The 24,541-nt window shown below is 40.6% G+C and overlaps 1 protein-coding gene across 16 annotated transcripts in view; it reads left to right on the top strand.

Annotated features, from left to right (window-relative positions):
- Positions 1 to 24,541, top strand: part of ITGB6 (integrin subunit beta 6) — a 161,956-nt gene that overhangs the window by 71,035 nt on the left and 66,380 nt on the right. For all 16 annotated transcript variants that reach the window (XM_077957099.1, XM_077957101.1, XM_077957108.1 and 13 more), the window contains 3 exons: positions 8,315 to 8,480; positions 9,719 to 9,880; positions 13,111 to 13,206. In XM_077957099.1, the coding sequence (XP_077813225.1) occupies positions 8,315 to 8,480; positions 9,719 to 9,880; positions 13,111 to 13,206 (424 nt within the window). The remainder of the gene's footprint in view (positions 1 to 8,314; positions 8,481 to 9,718; positions 9,881 to 13,110; positions 13,207 to 24,541) is intronic.

Here is a 24,541-nt window from a genome sequence, read left to right as displayed (position 1 = left end):
TTATGTTCTTCTCTAAACTGGTTATTCTGGTTAGCAATTCCTCTAACCTTTTTCCAAGGTTCTTAGCTTCTTTGCATTGGGTTAGAACATGATCTTTTAGTTCAGAGGAGTTTGTTATTACCCACCTTCTGAAGCCTACTTCTGTCAATTCGTCAAATTCATTCTCCATCCAGTTTTGTTCTCTTGCTGGCAAGGAGTTGTGATCCTTTGGAGGAGAAGAGGCATTCTGGGTTTTGGAATTTTCAGCGTTTTTGCATTGGTTTTTCCTCATCTTCGTTGATTTATTTACGTTTGGTCTTCGATGTTGGTAACCTTCAGATGGGGTTTTTGGGTGGACGTCCTTTTTGTTGATATTGATGCCATTCCTTTCTGTTTATTAGTTTTCCTTCTAACAATCAGGCCCCTCTGCTGCAGGTCTGCTGAAGTCTGCTGGAGGTCCACTCCAGACCCTGTTTGCCTGGGTATCACCAGCGGAGGCTGCAGAACAGCAAAGAATGCTGCCTGTTCCCTCCTTCCTGTGGAAGCTGTGGCCCAGAGGGGCACCTGCCAGATGCCAGCTGGAGTTCTCCTGTATGAGGTGTCTGTTGACCCCTGCTGAGATGTGTCTCCCAGTCAGGAAGCATGGGGGTCAGGGACCCACTTGAGGAGGCAGTCTGTCCCTTAGCAGAGCTGGAGCACTGTGCTGGGAGATCCACTGCTCTCTTCAGAGCTGGCAGGCAGGGACATTTAAGTCTGCTGAAGCTGTGCCCACAGTCGCCCCTTTCCCCAGGTGCTCTGTCCAAGGGAGATGGGAGTTTCATCTAAAAGTCCCTGACTGGGGCTACTGCCTTTCTTTCAAAGATGTCCTGCCCAGAGAGGAGGAATCTAGAGAGGCAGTCTGGCTACAGAGGCTTTGCCCAGCTGCGGTGAGCTCTGCCTAATTCGAAACTTCCTGGTGGCTTTGTTTACATTGTGAGGGGAAATTGCCTAGTCAACCCTCAGTAATGGCAGATGCCCCTCCCCCTACCAAGCTCCAGTGTCAGAGACTCCTGTGCTGGCAGCGAGAATTTCAAGCCAGCAGATCTTAGCTTACTGGGCTCCATGTGGGTAGGATCTGCTGAGCTAGACCGCTTGGCTCCCTGGCTTCAGCCACCTTTTCGGGGAGTGAACGGTTCTGTCTCGCTGGCATTCCAGGCGCCACTGGGGTATGAACAAAACTCCAGCAGATAACTAGGTGTCTGCCCAAACAGCCACCCAGTTTTGTGCTTGAGACCCAGGGCCCTGGTGAATAGGCGCCGGAGGGAATCTCCTGGTCTGCGGGTTGCGAAGACTGTGGGAAAAGTGAAGTATCTGGGCTGAAATGCACCATTCCTCATGGCACAGTCCCTCACGGCTTCCCTTGGCTAGGGGAGGGAGTTCCCTGACCACTTGAGCTTCCATGGTGAGGCGACGCCCCACCCTGCTTCGGCTCACCCTTTGTAGGCTGCACCCACTGTCTAACCAGTCCCAATGAGATGAGCTGGGTATCTCAATTGGAAATGCATAAATCACCTGTCTTCTGCATTGATCTCGCTGCAAGCTGCATACTGGAGCTGTTCCTATTTGATCATCTTACCAGCCTTCTCACTACTGTTTTCATATCATCAGTCAAATGTCAACACAGTGAAGAAGGCAAATGACATCTCTGAATCACTATGAAAATAGTTTAATCTGAAGGACCTCCTGCAAGGTCTCAGGGACCCTCATGAGTCTGTGCACCACACTTTAAAAACCACACCAAACCCCCATCACACACAATTTACCTATATAACAAACCCACACAAGTACCTCTAAACATAAAATAAACTTAAATACTAATAAAAATAAAAATCACCCTTTTGCCGGGTGCAGTGGCACATGCCTGTAGTCCCAGAGCCAGAGGATTGCTTAAGTCCAGGAGTTTGAGTCCAGCCTGGGCAACATAGAGAGTCCAAGGCTCTATAAAAAGAAAGAAAACCCACCTCTTTAATCAAATCTTTAATGCTTTATGGGGTAGCTCTTTTATTTTTACTGGATGGAGAGTCACTAACAATTTTTCTCACCCTGTGAAGAATGCTGAAGTGGTTTACATTTTTTAACAGAATTTCTTTTGCTGTTGTCTAAGATACAGCAACAATAAGTGTTTTCTTCATTTTCATATGCATAAATGAGTTTAATGTGTATTTAAAAGTATTTAATTGCACAAAACTTAAAATTTCTTCCCCTATTAAACATTTTGAAGGATTCTTTTTTTTTTTTTTTTTTTTTTGAGACAGATTTTCACTCTTGATGCCCAGGCTAGAGTACAATGGTGCAATCTTGGCTCACTGCAACCTCCACCTCCCAGGTTCAAGTGATTCTGCTGCCTCAGCCTCCCAAGTAGCTGGGATTACAGGGATGTGCCACCATGCCCAGCTAATTTTTTTTTTTTTTTTTTTTTTGTATTTTTAGTGGAGACAGGGTTTCACCATGTTAGTCTGGCTGGCCTCGAACTCCCGACCTCAAGTAATCCACCTGTCTCTGCCTCCCAAAGTGCTGGGACTACAGGCGTGAACCATCGTGCCTGGCTGAAGGATTTTTTAAACATCATTTGATGTATACTGTGGTGTCTTTTGTTTTGTTTTGAATTTACACCAATAGTGAGTTCATTGTCGTTTTTCAAAAGAGGAAACTGAAGCACAAAATGCTGGAATGGGCTGGGCGTGGTGGCTCACACCTGTAATCCCAGCCCTTGGGAGGCCGAGGCGGGTAGATCACCTGAGGTCAAGAGTTTGAGACCAGCCTGGCCAACACGGCGAAACCCTGTCTCTACTAAAAATACAATAATAATAATAATAATAAGCTGGATGTGGTGGTGCATGCCTGTAATCTCAGCTACTTGGGAGGCTAAGGCAGGAGAATCATTTGAACCCAAGAGGCAGAAGTTGCAGTGAGCTGAGATGGCACCACCACATTCCAGCCTGGGCAACAGAATGAGACTCCATCTCCAAAAAAAAAAAAAAGAAAGAAAAATCCTAGAATGGGCCAGGTGCAGTGGCTCATGCCTGTAATCCCAGTACTTTGGGAGGCCAAGGTGGGCAGATCACAAGGTCAGGAGATTGAGACCATCCTGGCTAACACGGTGAAACCCCGTCTCTACTAAAAATACAAAAAATTAGCTGGGCATGGTGGCGGGCACCTGTAGTCCCAGCTTCTCGGGAGGCTGAGGCGGGAGAATGGCGTGAACCCAGGAGGGGAACTTGCAGTGAGCTGAGATAGTGCCACTGCACTCCAGCCTAGGCGACAGAGCGAGACTTGGTCTCAAAAAAAAAAAAAAAGAAACGCTAGAATGAATTTCCTCTATGTTCACACACATAAACATATATGAGTATACAGTATATAGTTTCTTATTGCAAACATAATAAGCCTATGTGAAAATACAGACAAAAGTAAGAAATGGAAATCATTTCTAACCTCAGTCAGGAAAAGATGATACTAATGCTTTGGCATATGTAATTATAGTCTTATTCTGTAAATATTTATTTAAAATTTTAACAAAAAAATTGAAGTAGTACTTCTTTATATTGTGTTTCATAATTATTTTGCATTTTAAATGCAAATCTCTTGTTATCTAGGGGCCTCAAAATCAAGTAATTTGGTGAAAGGTGCCTATTTCTTTTAATTGCTAGGCTAAAAAAGTAACAGCAAAATATGAACATCTGTTAGAAAATGAACTCTCACCTGTAATCCCAGCACTTTGGGAGGCCAAGGTGGGCAGATTGCTTGAGCTCAGGAGTCCATGACCAGCTTGGGCAACATGGTGAGACGCTGTCTCTATAAAAAATACACACATTAGCTGGGTATGGTGGTACCTGTAGTCCCAGCTACGTGGGAGGCTCGGGAGGCTGAGGTGGGAAAATTGCTTGAGCCCAGTGGCGGAGGTTGCAGTGAGCTGAGATTGTGCCACCACAACTGCATTCCAGACTGTGCGACAGAGGGAGACCCTGTCTCAAAAAAAAAAAAAAAAAAAAAAAAAAAAAGACAGAGAGAGAGAGAAAGATAGAGAGAAAAGAAAATGAACTCTGAACAAAACATGGGCAATCTCCAGTCAAAATTCCCTGGCGTGCGCCATCTCTGATACTCTGTTTTCCTTTAGCTCTCCTATCACATGAATTTCTTTGGTGAGTTAAATTAAAATTTCATTCCACTTTCCGAAGGCACAGAGTTCTAGTAAAATCTACATAGCAGATAATTCTAACCAACAAAGATGCAAATCTCTCACAAAAAGATCGGACTGCTACTTCTGTGGATCTGGAAGATGCTCAAATGTCATTTCAGTATGGTATGAACCAGTAGCCCCAAATAATAGATTAAATAATTTCCAAGAATAGTTAGGTCCCAGGCACAATGGTGTACCTAACATGATTACATACTTTTTATCTCATATGATCGTCATGGCAACTTTGTGGAATAGGTATTATAATCATCCCCATTTTATGGAGGAGGACACTGAGGCCAGTGGTGTTGAATACAGTGATGCTGTATTCTTTGCCAAGTTGAATAACTTGCCCAAATATAGATAACTGGCCAGGCACAGTGGCGCACGCCTGTACTCGTGACACTTTGGGAGGCCGAGGTGGGTGCATCACTTGAGGTCAGGAGCTCGAGACCAGCCTGGCCAACATGGTAAAAACTCCATCTCTACTAAAAATACAAAACTTAGCTGGGTGTGGTGGCGGGTGCCTGTAATCCCAGCTACTCAGGAGGCTAAGGCAGGAGAATGGCTTGAACCTAGAGGCGGAGGTTGTAGTGAGCCAAGCTGAGATCATGCCACTGTACTCCAGCCTGAGCAACAGAGTGAGACTCCATCTCCAAAAAAAAAAAAAAAAAAAAAAAAAAAAAAAGATAGATAGATAACTGTTCACTCTTTTTATTCTAAATCCAATGTATTTTCTACCAGCCATAGCTATTTGAAGTGCTATAAGGGCAATTAAGACAAAGGCTGCATTATTGTCATTTAACAAGTTAAATATTTTGAAAAAAATCAGGCTCCTTCCTCATATCACACTTTAAAAATGCATCTTATATTTGAAGGTGGGAAGAAGTTTGTCTGCATCAAAAGTTTTAAGATATATATCCAAAAACATCATGAACAAAATTAAAAGACAAACTACAAAGAAAAAAGGTTAATATTTTTAAGATGGTTCTTAAAATTAAATTAGAACAAGAAATTTAGCAAGGGATATCAGCTAGCAATTACCAAAAGAAGAAATACACAGTGTTAATAAGTGGAAACAAGCACTCAATCTTAATAATAATAAAATGAAAATTAAAACTAACAAATACCATTTTTTGCTAATCAACTAGTATAGTTAAAAAAAAAAAAATGATGCCATGCCGTACACTAATACCACAGAAGGCAATGGATACAAACTTTTTGGAACAGTTTGCTAATATGAGTCAAGAGATAACCCAGCAATTCACAATCAAAAAATTTATTTTAAGCAAGGATATGAAATAGTTTGTAAATATATATGTAGAAGGATCACCATATTATTTAATTACAAAAATGTTCAAAATAAATGCTCAGCAATAGAAAGATGATCAAATAAACTATGATTCATCTCACAACAATTACAATTTATGTTTTTTATTCTTTTCTTTACACTTTCATGTAAAACCCCAGTTTTCTTCAATGAACCTGCCTTATTATTTTAATCAGGAAAAAACATTATTCTAGAGATATCAGGAGCCAAATCCATTATCTGTACTTAGGTCTGTTCTAGACTGTGTGAAGTGATTTATTTAAGAAATGACACTCATGTTTATTATGCATTAACTCTGAAAAGCTCATCGTGCTGTATTCTTTGCCTATTTGATCTCATTCAAGTCTCATGACAACCCTGCTAGGTAGATACAGTCTGTGGTCAGCACTTTAGAGTTTCAGTGAAACCTGATGAACAATATTAAAAATAAGAGAATAAGGTTGCCTTCTGAGAGTTAAAGTTAAACATAATAATTAGGAAAGGAAATATAAAAATTACCTGAAAGCGACAGACTGGCCCCTGGACCCCATAGACTACATGTCTTGATGCAGCTGAAAGGATAGACAGGCCTAGTGGGCTAGGGCAGGGCAGAGAAGGGGATGTCACAGAGGCCAGTGTGGGCCACATCCATCCAAGAGCCTCAGCCAACACACTTCCAGAGCTTCCAGTCCCTTTGGTTGCGAGAGCTTTTCAAATTTGTGTTAGCTGAGGAAGCGGACCACAGATGGGGGAGGGGTCAGATGTGACCAAGAGCATCCATTCTGGGGTGGTTGCCTTGGGCCATCTTGGACTGTGCCATTCAGTGCTGGGGTCCTCCAGTTCCCCTTGTTCTGAAGCCTGGGGACACATCCAAACCTCACCTGCTTTCAAGGAAAGTCTACTGATAGGAAGAAAATGATGGTACTCACAGGCACCAGCATTCTGGTCCCAGTGAGAGCATCCTTACTCAGTGTGAAAGAATCCATGATCACTCTGATCTATCTGTACACACAGTTAATTCTCATTATTCATGGTAGTCATGTTCCATAAACTTGCCCCAAGCAATGAATTATCGAATATTGAATCATTGCTCCCAAGGAAAATGTAGGGTTAGGTTCCTGTGAGACTCTGGCTATCACATTTTCATCAACAAATCACTACATAACCTTATTTTATGTGTGCTTCTGTTTAAAGATGCTGTATGTAATAGATCTCATTGAATTATAAACATTGAACTCCATACAAAGGCACTGTAACTCATGCCTGAATGAAGCTTGTCTCACACAGCTTATTTTCTCCATGAGACACATCGCAGCCTTCTTACACTTAGGAACACTAAACAGCATTTCAACATTATGCTTGGGGGCTATTTTAAACAGTGAAACCATCCATGAAAAGCATAAAAATGCAAGAAAGGTAGCACCAAGTAGACAGTGAAAAAGACACTGACTTAGAGTTGGAGGCCTGAAATAAGAAGGCAGGGCACCACGGTGTTTGATTCCAGTTGGGAATGTGCACATAGGGAGATGCTTTGTTTTGGGTTTTCTTGTTTTGTTTTGTTTTGTTTTGCCTGTCTACACATGTCCACAAATGATTCAGAAAACCCTGCAAGTATTAATTAGGGAGTTACAAATAAATTTTAGCAAGTAGGTTAATTCACAAATATAGAATCTGTGAATAATGAAGATCAACTGTATACCTCAGGCAGATTAACTTGATGAACTGAAGCCTAACATTGAAAAATGCACCTTCTCGTGCTGACAAAGTAGTCTACTGGACCTGCAGAGCCAAGGCCCAGGCCCCACATGTGCCCATATTAAGAATCAACCAGTTCTTCCCCAGGCAGCACATCATTCCCTCACCAGGGGCTATGCCTTTTTGTCTCTTTGCACTTCTACACCAATGATTCTCAAACTTTAGCATGCATCCAGGCTTGGTACAACACAGGCCACTAAGCCCACCCTCAGCATAGCTAACTCAGCAGGTCTTGGGTAGTGGTTCAGATTTTGCATTTCTAACAATTTGCCAAGTGGTGCTCATGATGCTGGTCTAGGGACTTCAGTTGGAGAACCTCTCCTCTATACGATTATCCTCATTTTAAAATCCAAAGCTCAGGAGTGTTGAGTAACTTGCCCAAAGTTTCATGCACAGCTAGAAACTTGCTTTCAAAATAAGATGTGGCTGAACTCATGATCAGCCCTTTGTGTTCTACTGTAATATCTTTGGTGCAGATTTCATCGTAATGTTGTACTTTAAGTAGTGGTTTTATTTCTAGGCTGGCCTATTCAATCCCAGTATAGTTGGACTCTCAAACCAAGAATGCTGCTACAATTGTTGGGCCCTTGGCAGGCAGACCTGGTGGTACAGGAGGGAGCAGAGAAAAAAGAAGACAGGTTCCTCTCTTGTCTTGCTACAGGGTGATTCATACTTGATGACAGCCTGAGATATCAGAATACAAAGGAATTGTCATTGTATAAACTTAGTGGTGAATTTTGGTTGGGAGCCCATAGAAGGTAGTGATTACACACACACACACACACACACACACACACACACAGGAGTCTGATCACCTGATTATCTGTTATCTGAGTCTGAGCCAGTGCAGGACACACAATAAGCTCTAAATAAGTGTTAGCTAATATGGTCAACATAGAAAGGGTGGGAGATGATGTCAACAACCTTAACAGTGAGATTCATAGCTGAGTTACAGAGTCAGGCCCTTTAGAAAAACTAATCTTCATTTAAGAGAATGTTGCTAAGCTATCAGATCCATTACATTTCATCAATAATATTTTTGCATCTCACTTTTGCAGTAGTATTCCATACTTCTGTTTACCTACATTTGGATTCAAGCACATTTTGCCATTGACAAATGATGCTGAAAGATTCAATGAAATTGTGAAGAATCAGAAAATTTCTGCTAATATCGACACACCTGAAGGTGGATTTGATGCAATTATGCAAGCTGCTGTGTGTAAGGTATGCTGAAGGGAGTGCTGTTTCACGCTGTTAACATAAAGTTCATCTCTTATTAACAATTCTACTTCAAAAAGATTAGCTAATTTCCTTTCCTTTGATCTCTAAATTTCTACATTTTGTATTTTTCTTAAAATACACAATTTTTGCCAAATATTTAATTAAATCATGTTGAAATGGGGACTGTTCTTTATGCCTATGATGAATAATCTAAAAACATTGTGTTGGGAAAATTTAGTTGAAACAATAGCTATGCATGATTAATTTTCAAAGATCAAGATCAGATTAGTTTTTGGATTAATCATGGTAAAAATCAAGGGTAGAACATTTATTTTAAAAAGTTAAAATGCTCTGAATCAGTATATGTCCATACATATGACTACATAGCTATTGTTTTGAACCAACAAAGTAAGCTTTGGAAGTGTGCTGTCTCTACAACATCACAGGAACACTGCTTCTCCTTGACTATCTGACAAGTATCCACAAGAATGATTCCCTTGTCTTTAGGCAAGAGCCCTTCATGGAAAATACCAGGAAATAAACAAGGCTGAAGCTCCTAGAAAGTGGGAGGACTAGGGAATTAGAGGAGGAAGGAAAGGAATAATGTGGGATGGAACAGCCAGGATACGTTTTTACCCAATTGGTTCCTGAACTAATATTAATTAAAGGGGAGGGCTTTACTAAACACCAACAACAGACAATTTTAATTAGCAGGACCTTGGGGCCATACTTTCATAAGCAATGCTTATCCTTGTATTAGGTTTATAATTTTTGGATGACATCATTAGAAAGAGAAATATGTGCCTAAATGCTGGGTAACATTTTAATGAAACAGGCTTACTTTGAGCCCCTTTAACATTGCATTTTCACGAGTTTGGCTTCAATTTGGATTTGGGACCATCTATGAACTCCTCTGCTCAATTTTTTGGAGAACTGAAAGCTGGATTGTAAAAATAATTTAACTATGTAAAAGTCAAGATCAACTGAATACTGATTGTAGTGGAGCTATGCTTTTCTGAAGCATAAATCATATGAAAATGTTATCCAGGAAAAAGCAAATGTCACAGAATTTCATGTTTTATTAAAAACATTAATATTATCAATTCACAATAGATAAAAAGGCTAAAATAGACTAGCAATATTATTTTTATAACCTAAATGTGTCCCAGCATAATTGATCCACACTCAATAAAACGCCTGCCTCCCTCCAGTATCACACAAATGTTTGTTTCTCACTGTAGGAAAAAATTGGTTGGCGGAATGATTCCCTCCACCTCCTGGTCTTTGTGAGTGATGCTGATTCTCATTTTGGAATGGACAGCAAACTGGCAGGCATCGTCATTCCTAATGATGGGCTCTGTCACTTGGACAGCAAGAATGAATACTCCATGTCAACTGTCTTGGTGTGTAACCTGCACTCTGTACTGTTTTCAGGGCTATAAGTAGGAGAATGAAGCAACAACTGGTGTAATACATGTGAAATAATTCACGCTTGGTGAAAGCCGTGCACATTTTCTAATCTGAGATTAACAAGTTGCCCCAGTTCAATTCTCACCATCCTTAGAGATTCCCACCGGAGCATAGGTGGGCAGTGGGACATGTGGGAAGCTGGATGTGCTATGAATCCCATGATCCCAGAACCTCCCCAACCTCTCAAAAAGCCTGGTGCTGGTGAAGCAATACAGGCAGCTCATTCTGTTCTTAGCCACGGCCTCAGAAAGGAGGGACCCAAACCAGAACAGTAACCATATAGGATTTGCAGTGAATGATGGTCCCTGAATCGTGCCATGCTTTCATGTTCCATGGGTAACAACTAGTCAGGTATGGCTTGGTTGGTGCTTATTAACCTTTGGCTTATTTTTTGTAATTTATAAAATGCTAGTGACATTCAAAGAAAACAACTGACTTTCGTAAAACCAGGAAGAAATTTCAGAGCTCTTTGGACATGCATGATCTTCTCAATAAACCCCTATGTATCCAACTGCTTTTCCTGAACAGACCATGAGGCTGTCATGCTTGTGCACATGTTATTCCCTCTGCCTGGAATATCCTTCCCTCCTAGCCTGCTGAGAAACTCTTCATTATCCTTGAAAAGCCAGCTCAGTCATTACTGTCCCCAGAGAGCCTTCTTTGACCTCTGGTAGGCTCTGAAGCAATCATCTTTCCCTTCAGTTGCATATGCAGATATGTTCTTGCACATCTCTACGTAGAAATACGTTTTCTTACATCTCTCTTTCTTGCGCAATCCTCAGGGCCAGGCCTGGTTTATTATCTCTGTTTCCTGATAGCACAGTGCCTAGAACATAGTGAGTGCCAACTCATGTATGAAATAGAGGCTGGGCGCATTGGCTCTCGCCTGTAATCCCAGCACTTTGGGAGGCCAAGGCGGGCAGATCACGAGGTCAGGAGATCAAGACCATCCTGGCTAACACTGTGAAACCCCGTCTCTACTAAAAAATACAAAAAATTAGCCAGGCACGGTGGCGGGCACCTGTAATCCCAGCTACTCGGGAGACTGAGGCAGGAGAATGACGTGAACCCGGGAGGTGGAGCTTGCAGTGAGCCAAGATCGCACCACAGCACTCCAGCCTGGGAGACAGAGCAAGACTCTGTCTCAAAAAGAAAGAAAGAAAACAAAGAAATAGATTTGATTTCTGAAGCAGCAATCTGCGATTGTCATATTTTCCCCATTTAACACTTGGGGAAATATGGTACAGAGAATTTAAGTGACTTCTTAGAACAATGCTGTGGAGGTGTAGGTGGGGGAGAAAGAGAGGGGGAGGGGGTGCAAGAGGAGAGAAAGAGGGAGACAGGAACCTAGAATTCTAATGTCAATTGGAAAGCTATTCTCTAAAAACTCTTAACAGTTCATTACTCACTACTATTCCTTGACCTAAATTTCTAAATTTCAACATGAATATTTTCCCCAAACATTTGATCAGTAGTATTCCCCAAATGTGTATATTCTTTAATCACATACTCTGCCTTTTCATATTACAATATCAGTGACGATAGCCACATGTTGTCTTTTAGTCAGTGAGGGGCAAGAAACTGGAAAATTGATCCCCTTTTCATTACCCTTTTCTTGCAACTTTTCAAAAGCTCCACAAAAACTCCATTTTGAATGAGGCAAGATCATAAAAGCTAACACTACCTAATGCCTAATATGACCTTCTCAGCTAATAAATGTTCAAGTCCTTCTTTCTGAATAAGTTGAAACAAATCCACAGAAGCCAGAGACCATATCTATGCCTGTCTCCAACATAGCCCCCAGGTCCTCTGAGCACTTCCTGTGTACTCAAAACTTGGGCCAGATTGCTCAGGCCAAAAAAATAATACAAGGTGGTTCCTGGCCTTGAACTTACAATATGGTTGTGGGAATTAAACCAACAGATCTGATTTAAATAGAAAACCAGCTTCGCTCACCTACGAAGGGCTATGTGGTGTGATCCTGGCTACACACTAGCACAGCAGATGAGGGGTGTGGTAACATGTGGAGATAAGGAGAGACTGGCACTGGAGGGATTTAGGCATCAGCATAAAGGATTTGTATGCAGTTAAAAAGCAGAGGAAATGGATACAATTTGGTATCTCTATTAATAAAAATCCAAATGTGATGGAAATCACATATGAAACAGCAATTTGCAGTTGGGTAATTTACTGCAGTATTTTAGGCAAAACTACGCTTTTCTCTCAACTTGAACCCTATGCCTAAAGAAAATCCTCCAGTAGTACTGAGAATATGTGAATATTCCATATCAGTGTACAGGAGGGCTTATTTATCAGTGTTCCTCCCTTTGGCTGACTTCTGTCATAATCAACATATTCTTAATTTAATTGTTAGCAGGCTAGTACCTCACTTGAGTTTCCTCTTTGTACATTATTCACATTTAGATTCATATAATGGGCAGATGCACATCATGTTTTCCAAACTTGAAAAGTAAAGTCCGTATTCAAATTTAAAAATTAAGCTTCTTTTATTTTTTGTAAAGTACTCATATCACTGAGAATGAACATGCCAATGGAACAGAAGTACAATGTAGTTTTCAATTGTCCTGTGAAAATATTGCAGGATTCCATACAACCAACTTGTGATATTAAAAAGGCAGTCAAACCAAACCCAAGGATTAGTACAGGAATGTCATAGTATGTCATACCTCAGCAACCCTCATTCCACCTCATCCAATTCCAATAGGAGTTTCAGAGCTACAAGAGTCACCTCAGTCACGTATATCATAGTCCAACAGCCCCTCCCTCGACTGTAGCATCCCTAGCCTGCTGGTAAGTGTCACTTAGAAGGAAAAGAAATGTTTCTCTACCCTTGAAAATATGACACACTGTTAGTCTTTAAATAAATTTCAAATGATCTTCTTAGAAGTGGCAGACCATGATACACCACATCAACAGGAACTGACTCTTAGGACTTGACTGGATTTATAAGATTTAGAAAAAGATTATTAAACCAACTACGTGAATAATGCTAATTGTGTATTTGTTTACTTAGAGTGATAGAGCTATAATGCCTGTGAGCATTGAAATGCCAAACTCAGAAAGATATCTTTGAAATCAATATTCCTTTCTTTATTTACATTATCTTATTGAGATGATGCAAAATTATATATGTTAATTTTAGGAATATCCAACAATTGGACAACTCATTGATAAACTGGTACAAAACAACGTGTTATTGATCTTCGCTGTAACCCAAGAACAAGTTCATTTATATGAGGTAAGCAAAAATATCTTGGGAAATTCCTTCAAGGAGATTATGTGACATGAAACTTTAACATTAACTCTGTGAGTTTAACACATGGGAAGACCATTAGATAATCATTAACGCATACCAAATGTACTGGGCGTTTGGCTAAGTGGACTCATTTAGTGCTTGCAATTTAAATTGTAAACACCAAGGTGCAGTAGGGCATGGGGAGCAGATAAGGTGGGATGAGAAAGACTGAGTTAAGGAAATGAAATAGATAGATTGGAGGAGAGTATCAACAAATATAGGACCACCTACCTAAAAGAAAATTTATTCTCTGTCCCCTTGAATTATTTCATCTGATGAGGGAGTTAACAGAGAACAGAGAAAATCTTAAGAATGGGAGGAGAATTGGCTTCACCTTCTTTGGCATTTGCAAATTAGATACTTAGAAAAGACACACACAGAGACACAAGCTATTGAGAAGTGGAAAGTTAAAGGAAAAAAACTTGTTATATGGGGCCAAAAAATAATTTACCCCTTAAACCAGCTGGATTGCAGCTCAAGTGTTTGAATGGAAGCACCAACTGGAAAAAGGGAACGGTTTCATTAGATGAAGTGCTGTCCCCAAACCACTGTGCAAACTGCAAAAAAATACAACATATGCACATACAAAAGGTTTCTGTGGTTTTTTCCTAGCCTAGGAAAAGTAATATGTCAAATGCCCTGAATTGATTTACTCCTAATCTACAGTTTTACAGAGAAGTAAGGAGTCTTCAGCAGGGGCCCTAAAAATAATGCAGAGAAATTAAATAGTCTGTGCCTTCTGTGCAGAAGCGTCAAATGCTCCTAAATACAGAGTTTGATCTCTCATTCCTTTTGAAAGGACCTCTTAACTTGCTTGGTGACTTCACAGGGCTTCTGAAACTCTCAGATTATGTCACAGAAGGCTTTGATTAAATGCCACTCACTACTAAGGACGGTACAGCCCCATGAACCTGCATCAGGTTCTGTAGAAAGGATCCAGCAGGAGATGCTATCTTGCATTTTGAATGAGAGGAGGGTATTGTACTCCCCGGTGAGGTTGCCTTCTGCTGCAAACCAAGGAAGTTCCTTGCAATCAAGCTCCGTACTTGAAGCCTTTGTTCTACACAGAGACCATGTGGGTTCACCTGATCTGGGCATTTTCTTCAGGCTTTTTAGTATGTGATATTTGTTTCCAGTAGTTTTAAGTAGTAGAGTTGCAGTTGAGACTTTTTTTTAAATACCCCCAAATACAATAGTGAGTCTATTCTGCCTTTGATCCTTAAGGCTAGTGTGAGAGGACCCTGGGGGTCACAACACCTTCTCCACAGCAAGGCTCCAGTTTAGGAGTGGGAGAAGGAGTTGCACAGGACTTTTCTTCAAAGGAGAGTCTAGGGAATGCGATTGATGATCATGAACATAGACTTCCATAACTCACTTTGGTAATAGTCTTTAAGACTCACAACTCATTTATACGTCTCCCCAAAACCGCTATTAAAAAGACAGAGGAAGATGAAAAATCACTACATGGCAAAACAGAATCTGTCGGATTTAAGCTAGTTGCGTCCATGATTCCCCTGTTGCAAGGGAAATGATCATTTCCGAGGAAAATGCCAGATTAGAGCCTGCCTCTAATGTAACAGCAGGACATCGATTTTGCCTGTCTTCTAATCTCATTATGAGGTGAATTTATGTTCTGTCATGATCTGTGGTCTTTACCATCCAGCCTTCACTAAATTCAAAGGGACATTTTCAGGGGGTCATATGACAGTCCAGGTCAGCCACCCGCTCTATGACTCTGACCATTTCATTGTTTTATTTTTATTTTGATGGGCTCATCATTCCATCTGTATTAGTGGGGGCAGGCAGCAGCCTGGCCTAAAGATAATAACAGCAACAGTGCACGTCCTTGAAGCCTTCATGCAGCATGAAAATGCTGATCTTCCCTTTTATTGATAATGAAAACTGAAAACGGTCCACTAGTGGCTTGTGTTGCCTTTCAGTTCACATCTTTTAGGAGTCCTGTGTGTGCAGGAGTCCTGTGCAATTTGATGTTTGGATAACTGTGATATAAGGAACGTAGCTACTGAAGAATCACTGAAAAATAAAAACCAGTGATAGAATAAATAAAATGATTAAGTGGTTAGATCTCATGAAAATTCCAGAAGGAAAATTATTTGCCCGAGTTACATGTTAAGCATAGTTACTTGCCTGCACAGGCAGCACAGGTTTAGGTTCGACGAAGGCCCTGTCTGCAGCAAATTAAATTTATGTTGCCCACTCATGGAATGCAGGAAAAATGACTGTTTTTTTAGTAATTGTGGTAGGATGCTTTGGACTGCCCAGGCGTGTAGTGTGCCTGTACATTGTTGTAACAGAGATGAAAGGTGAAAAGCATAAAGTAAGCAGTTTTGCCTTTAGTTCAGTATGACTGTAGTGTGCACCCCAGGCTCCAGCCAACAGAATATTTTTGAACAAACTTATTATTATGAATAGTTTCCTGTTTGTCCAATTATAGGGTTCAAAAGATAATGATGATAATAGACTGAGCAGTGGGTAGTATATTACATTCTAGAGCTAACTACCATTTTGAATCAGGATTCAATTACCCAAGTTAAAAAAAAGTGTTTATATTTCCTCTGTTATTTTAAAATGTTTACTGTTAATTTTACGATAGATAGTATCAGGCCACTAAACCTTAACTGTCTTATTTGAATAGTTTCTCTTTCCTAGTGAGCTATTGAGATAAAAAGCAATTAAATCAATATTCTTTATGATGTTGTCGAATCTTATTGTTAATCACTGTGGGTTATTTCCAAGGCTTTAAAATATCCTATATCTATTCAAAATACCTACATCTGGCTTGAAAGATGATTTTAGTGAAGTTAATAGCAATAATTATTATATGACCTGGTATTTGTGTGTAATGCTGAAACACAGCAATTAGAAAGTAAACAAGAAGTATACTGGTACTTCCAGTTTACTCACTAACTTCTGTGACCACTGATTAATATCTCTTGGCTATTAGGACAAAGCAATGTTTCTAAAGCCTGAGAGAAGGGGAGTACAAGCAGGTTTTTATGCAGCCAAAGGGACCTTTCCTCTAGAGACAAAAACCCCTCAATCATTAGCTCTTTGAGGAGAATAACAGGTCTTACTCATCTGTTTAGGCCAATTCTCAAAGCACAGTAGATTCTCAGTAGCTTTTGTGAAATGAATTACAAATTGCAATAAAAGCACTTCATCTTTTCTAAAATTGGGTCAAGAGAAAGACTTGGAGTTTTGCATGACAAATACTTGTTAAGATTGAGGAAGCCCATGTGCACAGAGCAAGGGGCGGCACCTGACCATTGCCAGGACCTTCTGCAGCCCTGGCTGTCCCTTCTTCCATCTCTCCCACATTGGACGCAGATGGCAATGAGGAAAGAACACTCTGCCATCAGTCTCAGGACCAACATGTTGGAGAAGCTCGCAGCCTTCTAGCAGGCCATAAAAGGAACACCCTGAGCAAGCACACACCTGATGACCATTAGATCTATAAACAAACATAAAGAGCAGCCACATATGCCATGAACCTGATGTCCTTGCGTGGCTTGTGGAGATTATCCACCATACGTAAGTTTCCATTTTTCAGGAATCAATAACCCAGCTATTATTTTACCTCTTCTTTCTTCTACTTGGTTCTTTTGAGCTTTTCATTGCAGCAAGGGAGGAAAAGAGGCAGAGAAAATAGAGAAAGAAAATAAACATTGGACCCCTTTGCTATTTGTTAGCCTGTTCTATTATTGTTTCGTTTTATAATGTCCCTGTTGGAAAGATCAAAGCAATTTTGCTCCAGTGGAAATCTCTTTATCTCTCTGGCCTCAGTTTTTAGAAAATAAAAAGACTGGGTGGGAAGACTTCCAGCCTCAACAGTCAATGACCTTGATTCTGGAGGAGGGAAATTACCATGAATTCCAATGATCTCCACACAAATAACAAAGTTTAATAAGCTGTAATGTAGCTAATTTTAGGGCACAGTCTAGATATTCTTTATCCTATCAATCTCATTCTGTAGTGGATGGAGTATTCCAAACTTATGATTTTAGTAAAAACAAAATCATCTAGGAGTAAAATGACAACTTCTGGGTTATAAGACATCTCCATGGAGGTAATAAATTGCTCTTTATTTAAGTGTAATGGAAAGTATTTTCATTTCTCCTTAACTGATAGTATCTGGGAACAAAGACTGAGGAGGGCCAGCTGCCTACACTTTCCTCATTAATGAAAACATGCCTTAGAGAGGCAAGATTTGGAAATAAACCTTATGTCCTCAGATTATCAGTCAGAGTTGTTGGGAGTATTTTCCAAGCTAATTGATAAATCTTAACCATGAAAAATCATCAGTTACTCCTTAGATCACACATAGTACTTTTCTTCTAAAGAACTCAAAGCCTCATAATTGAGAAAGTAAACACAAGAAAGAAAAAGGTACAGGTTTGAAGCAGGACCTTAATGAGATGCCTGATTAAGCCAATACTTGCAGAAATATAAAATGAGATTTTTTTTTTTCGTGAGACAGTGTCTCACTCTGTTGCCCAGGCTGGAGTGCAGTGGCATGATCTCAGCTCACTGTACCCTCCACCTCCCAGGTTCAAGTGATTCTCATGCCTCAGCCTCCCGAGTACCTAGGATTCCAGATGTGCGCCACCATGCCCAGCTAATATTTGTATTTTTAGTAGAGACGGGGTTTCATCATGTTAGTTCACCAAACTGATCTCAAACTCCTGGCCACATGTGAACCACCAACCTCGGCCTCCCAAAGTGCTGGGATTACAGGTGTGAGCCACTGTGCCGGATCTAAAATGTGATTTAAATAATGCAAGGTCTAAATGCTTTGAGATTTACACAACACACAGGATACCTAGCATATCATTGAAACTAAGATGCTATGGACTGCATAGTCATTCATCCCTTCATTTCTCAAACATATCATGAGTACCTCCCGTGAACTAGGCCAAAGTTTGTGACTATAGAGGAGAATAAGATGTAGTGCCTGACTGAAGAAGTCTCAGAGAGCATCAGCAGACTAGTAAACTAATATTTTGCCTAAAAAACAGAATGAGGGCATTTTAGAGTTGTGTTCTAGAAAGAGACTCCAGCTGAGGGGTCAGAGTTTTCATGTCTGTCAATGTTTTTGCTCTTTTCTATTCACCATCTTTCTTATAAGGAGCAGCAAATTAATCAGCAACCATAAAACTTCTTTTGATGCTAACAGTATCACGGTGTTTGGACCAAGTCCTTCACTTTATAGGGGTGAGGGCTAGAGATGATATGCAACTATGACTATGATAATAATAGTGTAATAGGGAACGTTTGTCGAGAGCTTATTAGGTGGCAGCCTGGGGGTTCAGGATTTTGCACTCATTTTATCATTTAAACTCCCTCTTATGGCTACAGAACCCAAAATAGCAAAGCAAACTGCATGTAAGAGCCAAGATCTGAACCCAGATAATCTGAATCTACAGTCACAATCACTGAGGTAACTCACAATTGAACCTGGGGTGCTGTAGTGAAAAAGCAGACCACTAGACCACCAGAGACACAGACTTTAAAATAAAGTTACCACCTTTTCTTTTTTTTTTTTTTTTTTTTTTTTTTTTGAGACAGAGTCTCCCTCTGTTGCCCAGGCTGAAGTACAGTGGCACAACCTCAGCTCACGGCAACCTCTGCCTCCTGGGTTCAAGAGATTCTCCAGCCTCAACCTCCTGAGTAGCTGGGATTACAGGCGTGTGCCACCACACCCAGCTAATTTGTATGTTTTTAGTAGAGACAGGGTTTCACCATGTTGGCCAGGCTGGTCTCGAACTCCTGACCTCAAATGATCCACCCACCACGACCTCCCAAAATGCTGGAATTACAGGTGTGAGCCACTGCTCCTGGTCAAGTAACCAACTTTAAAAAGTACAGAACCCAAGGGTGGAGCAGAGCTGCCTGACAGCTAAACCAATAGATGAATTCCCTATTAATTGCAGAGTGCTTTAAGACCAGGAAATACTTCATCCAGGGTTCTTCCCTATTGCTGTTAATTTGGATGAAGAGAGCAATTTAAAGATGCATAGACTTGAAAAAAGAGAGACACTCGGATTCTGCCCCGTAGGTTGTTTAAGCTCTGGGTGGTAAGAACAGGCCACACAGCTAGGGAATATTATGCATTGGGTCAGCATATTTAAAACAGCTACGATCTATGGTAATCACAATCTATGGTTCCAATCAAAGTGAGAAATTGGGGGCACGTGGTCTGACCAAGACTATAGGTTTGTTATGATCATACAGTTCAAGCATATGGAAAAATAGAGTAACATAGTAAACACCCAGATGGGCGCAGTGGCTCATGCCTGTAATCCCAGCACTTTGGGGGCTGAGGTGGGTGGATCACCCGAGGTCAGGAGTTCAAGAGCAGCCTGGCCAACATGGCAAGACCCCGTCTCTACTAAAAATACAAAACATTAGCCAGGTGTGATGGCACGTGCCTGTAATCCCAGCTACTCGGGAGGCTGAGGCAGGAGAATCACTTGAACCCGGGAGGCAGAGGTTGCAGTGAGCCGAGATCGCGCCATTGTACTCCAGCCTGGGCAACAAATAATAATAATAATAATAAATAAACACTCACATACTTATTGCCAGTTTTCTCACATTGTAACATTTTGCTACCATATTTGCTTTAGATTTTTTAAGCAAATGAAACATCCCAGATCCAGTTGCATGCTGTGTAACTGCCCAACTCTGGTCTAGTTCCCCTCTCCTTCTACAGAGGTAACCAGTATCCTGAACTTAGTATTTGTCATTCTCACATTTGTTTTTTGTGCTATTAAAAATGTGTGTGTATATATATATATACATATGTATATATATATGTACATCCATAACTAATTATGTAGTTTTGGCTTATAAGCTTAATTTCATGCTGTACATATTATTTTTACCATTTGCTTTTTGACTGAATGTTATATATTTGGGGTTTTTAATTATATTTTTTTATTATGGTGAGATACATATAACATAAACTTTACATTTTAGACATTTTTGAGTGTTAGTTCTGTGGCATTAAGCACTTGAAGCACTCTGCCATTTATAGATAATTTATCTATTGGCTCATCTGCCAGGTATTAAAACATTGTTAAGCTCAATGCTCTGTTTTTGAGGCTTGTCCATGGAGATACGTATAGCTATAGTTTACTCCACCCACTGCTATGCACGCTCCATTCACAGTATTATGGGCAATGTGTTCATTCTGCAAGTGAGGGTGTCAGGTCACTTCCGATTGTGCAGCATTACAAATGTTGCAGCCATGCACATCTTTGCACACATATGCTCTATTGAGGAGTGAAATCCCCAGGTTACAGGGGAATGGCATCTGTAATTTTACTGGGTTTGTCCAAGTTGCCTTCCAAAGTAGTTTTATCAGTTACTCTCCCATCAGCAATGTAATGTGGAAGTATGGCCAAAACAAAACAAAACTTTAAATTATTCTTTTTTTGATTATAAAACTAATATAGACTATTTGCAAAAAGAAAAGTGAAGAGCAATACAGAAAACCCAAAGATAAAAACAAAGATCACTCATAAACTCACCACTCAGACATAGCTAACACTGTTGACATTTTAGAGTAAGTTTTTCTGGCGGGGCATGGTGGTTCATTCACGCCTGTGATCCCAGCACTTTGGAAGGTGGGTGGACCACTTGAGGTCAGGAGTTCGAGAACAGCCTGGCCAACATGGTGAAATCCTGTCTCCACTAAAAATACAAAATTAGCCAAGTGTGGTGGCATGTGCCTGTAGTCCCAGCTACTTGAGAGGCTGAGGCAGGAGAATCTCTTGAACCTGGGAGGTGGAGGTTGCAGTTAGCTGAGATCATGCCACTGCACTGCAGCCTGGGCGACAGAGTGAGACTCTGTCTCAAAAAAAAAAAAAAGAGTAAGTTTTTCCTATTTTCTTTGCATATATTTACACACTTAGACTAACTGGTATAATATTGTACAATTAAGTATGTTCAAATTTTTTGAATGTTTATATATGTATAGTCTTATAAAGGCATACAAATTAAATTACGTGTAGTTATACATCAAAATTTTTATTGATGAGAATAACTATATGAAATCAAAATCATCCTACAAAATTCTGAGCCTATAGTTGCCATACTTATAGGTGTCTACTTTTAAAATAAAAGCAAACTTGTCCTTTCCCACCAGCAGCCCAAAACCTGCGCAAGTACTGCATTTTTACCTCCTGGGTCACTTTTTACATATTCACATAATACTTAGTTACTTTTTTACATTAATAGGACCAACAAATTATGTCTAGTTTCGTTTTCTTATGCCTGAAAGTGCCCCTTTGGTGAAGACTTTGACATCTGTGAACAAAACTCCTGTCTTTCAGCTAACTGTTGAAAGCTGTGTAATTCCCCTTCTCCACTTTATCTGGGTCTCACAGCACAAAGGGACTCCTGCCTAATTCAATTACCCATGTATCCTCTAAAGCCTTTCCTATGGTTGCGGTTGGCCACTCTGTGTGAGGCTGGACCGGACTGTAAGTTTGAAGGGAGCTCACCCAGCTTGTATCACTATGCCGGAGTCTAACAGCAACCAAGCATTTTCCACATGGCATAGCCTTTGAAATAATCACATATGGCATCAAGGCACAAAAGGACAAGTGAAACTGACAGCCCCCTGGACATCAGAAGAGTTTAAGAGTATTATCTATTTTCGTTTTATGCCTGATTATCCAAAAGAGCCCCAAATATCCTACCAAGGGACTAGTATTAATGATAACATAGTTTAATATTTTGTTGTGTTAGCAGTATTGAATCTTCAGAAAGTAAACAGAAAATTTTGGAATCATTATTTGTTGAGCTTGAACAGTTGAGGTAATTATTTATGAATTCAAGGGTTGGCACACTTTTTTCTATAGGGTTTTCAAATTCAGCACATAAAAATCCAGGAGATCCAGTTAAATTCAAGTGTCAAGTAAGCAACAAATAATTATTAGTATAAATATGTCCCATGCAATATTTGGACCACAGGTACACTAAAAATTTTTCATTGTTTCTCTGCTTTCCAATTTTTCTGAGCATTCTGTATTTTATCTGGCAGCCTATCTACAAAGGGTCAAATAGTAAGTTAGGCATTGTGGCCACACAGTTTCGTCAACTCTCATTGTAGCATGAAAGCAGCCATGGACAATACGTAAATAAATGAGCATAATTATTTACAAAAACAAGCAACAGGCTAAATATGGCCCATGGGACATAGCCAATCCCTGCCTTTGTTCGTTCATTCTACAAATATTTATGTGTTTTCCATGTGCCAAGCACTGAACTAGGCCCTAGGAGTATAGAGGAGAATAAAAAAAGACCCTGTTTTGTCCTCGTGGACTAGTCGGGGGAAATAGACAAGAAACAATTAATGAAAAACAACCAATTACAACTTTTAATAGTGTTATTGAAGAAATGGAAAAGAATAGTGTGCAACCATGGACCATAATTAAGGGGGAGAAAGTGAGACTTTCCTTGGATAGAATTTTCATGGAAGGTGCCTTTCCAGAAGTGATAATGAGGAAGCAAGCTGAAGGCTGAGGAGTTTTCAAGAGGCAAAGGCATAGGCAAAGGCATGTGCAAAGGCCCTGAGGTAGCAAAGGACTCAGTTCCCAGTGAGCTTAAGAAAAGGAAAAAAGGCCAGTTGGCCTGGAGTGAGTAGGGGTAGAAGGAGATGGAGTGGGAGAGGTAGGCAGAAACCAGACCCTTCAATCTTGAAGGCAGTGGGAAGTAAACAGGGTGCTATTCTGTGGGTAGCAGGCATCCAAAAATACTTTTGTCACTGGGTATAGATGTCACAGGTGTATGACAGGCTGAAAACCCTGGATAAACTGTGGGTATATAGATTTAAAAACCTAATACCTTTATTTTCCAAATCACTACAACCCCTCTGATAGACTATTCTACACCAGCAGTTCTCAAACTTGGGTGCTCATTAGAATCAGGTAGGGAGCTTTACTAACAAACCCAATGTGTAGGCTACACCTTGATCCAATTGAGTCAGTATCTCTGGGGCTGAGACCCAGACACCAATGGTTTTTGCTTTTTTTTCCCTCTTTTTAACTGGTGTATCCAATCAACCTGGGGGATGGGGGCCTCTTAAAATTCAGACTCTCATTCAAGAGGTCTGGGCTGGGGCCTGAGAGTCTGCATTTCTTTTCTTTTGTTTTCTTTTTTTTTTTTTTTTTTTTTTTTTGAGATGAAATCTCACTCTATTGCCCAGGCTGGAGTGCAGTGGTGCGATCTCAGCTCACTGCAATCTCTGCCTCCTGGGTTCAAGTGATTTTCCTGCCTCAGCCTCCTGAGTAGCTGGGGCTACAAGCGCACGCCACCACGCCCAGCTAATTTTTGTATTTTTAGTAGAGACGGGGTTTCACCATGTTGACCAGGATGGCCTCTATCTATTGACCTCGTGATCCACCCGCCTTGGCCTCCCAAAGTGCTAGAATTACAAGCGTGAGCCACCGCGCCTGACCCAGAGTCTGCATTTCTAACAAGCTTCCAGATGATGTTGCTGCTGTCAGTCCACAAGTCACACTTTGAATATCAAGAGCTGAAACCTCTTTCGCAGTCCTTGCACATACACCTACTTGCTATTTTCTCATCTCCTTCATTCCCTTCCTACTAGTCATCCTTCAAAGTTTTATTACCTGCCGTTTGGCCTGCAAAGCACATAGGCTGCTACTGAACCCCACATCGCTTCCTATTTTAAAAGAGCTTTCTAAAGCTTTGGGACTTGAATTAGTCAGCAAAGGTCTGCAATTCCTCTCCAAAGGCAAGGTAATCTTATTAGGAGAGGATCTGAAGTATCCTTAGGAACAAAATACTCATTGCAGCCTCTTTGTTCTCTAAGTCTCCATTCTCCAATGCCTCTCTGTACATTTGTTTGTCTCAGAACAGTCATGCACGGTGGGTCCATTTGTCTTCCCTTATCACTCTGTTACTGCTGCCGAGCACTTGCTCAGCTGTGTGCTCCAGCTTCTTGGCTGACAAGATAATTACATTCTGGGCAGACTGGGAGAAAGAAAGGTAGTGCTCAAAAGTTCCGATGCTGACTACCTAGTCATTGCTGGGGCAGACTTCAAGATCAAGCACCTGATCTAATTAGCACACTCCCACCGCTACCTGCCTGCCTATGGAATGCTGACAATTGAAAGCCTGAAGGCAAAGCAGATATCATGCAATCCAGAGACAGACATTCATGCTACCCTTGTGCCAGGAACAATTACATGTTCTTTTTGGAATCTTGGGTGTCCTAGTAACACAGTTG

The sequence above is a fragment of the Macaca mulatta genome, chromosome 12 (genome assembly GCF_049350105.2).
Source record: "Macaca mulatta isolate MMU2019108-1 chromosome 12, T2T-MMU8v2.0, whole genome shotgun sequence".
NCBI lineage: Eukaryota > Metazoa > Chordata > Mammalia > Primates > Cercopithecidae > Macaca > Macaca mulatta.
This window is presented reverse-complemented; position numbering and strand designations above follow the sequence as displayed.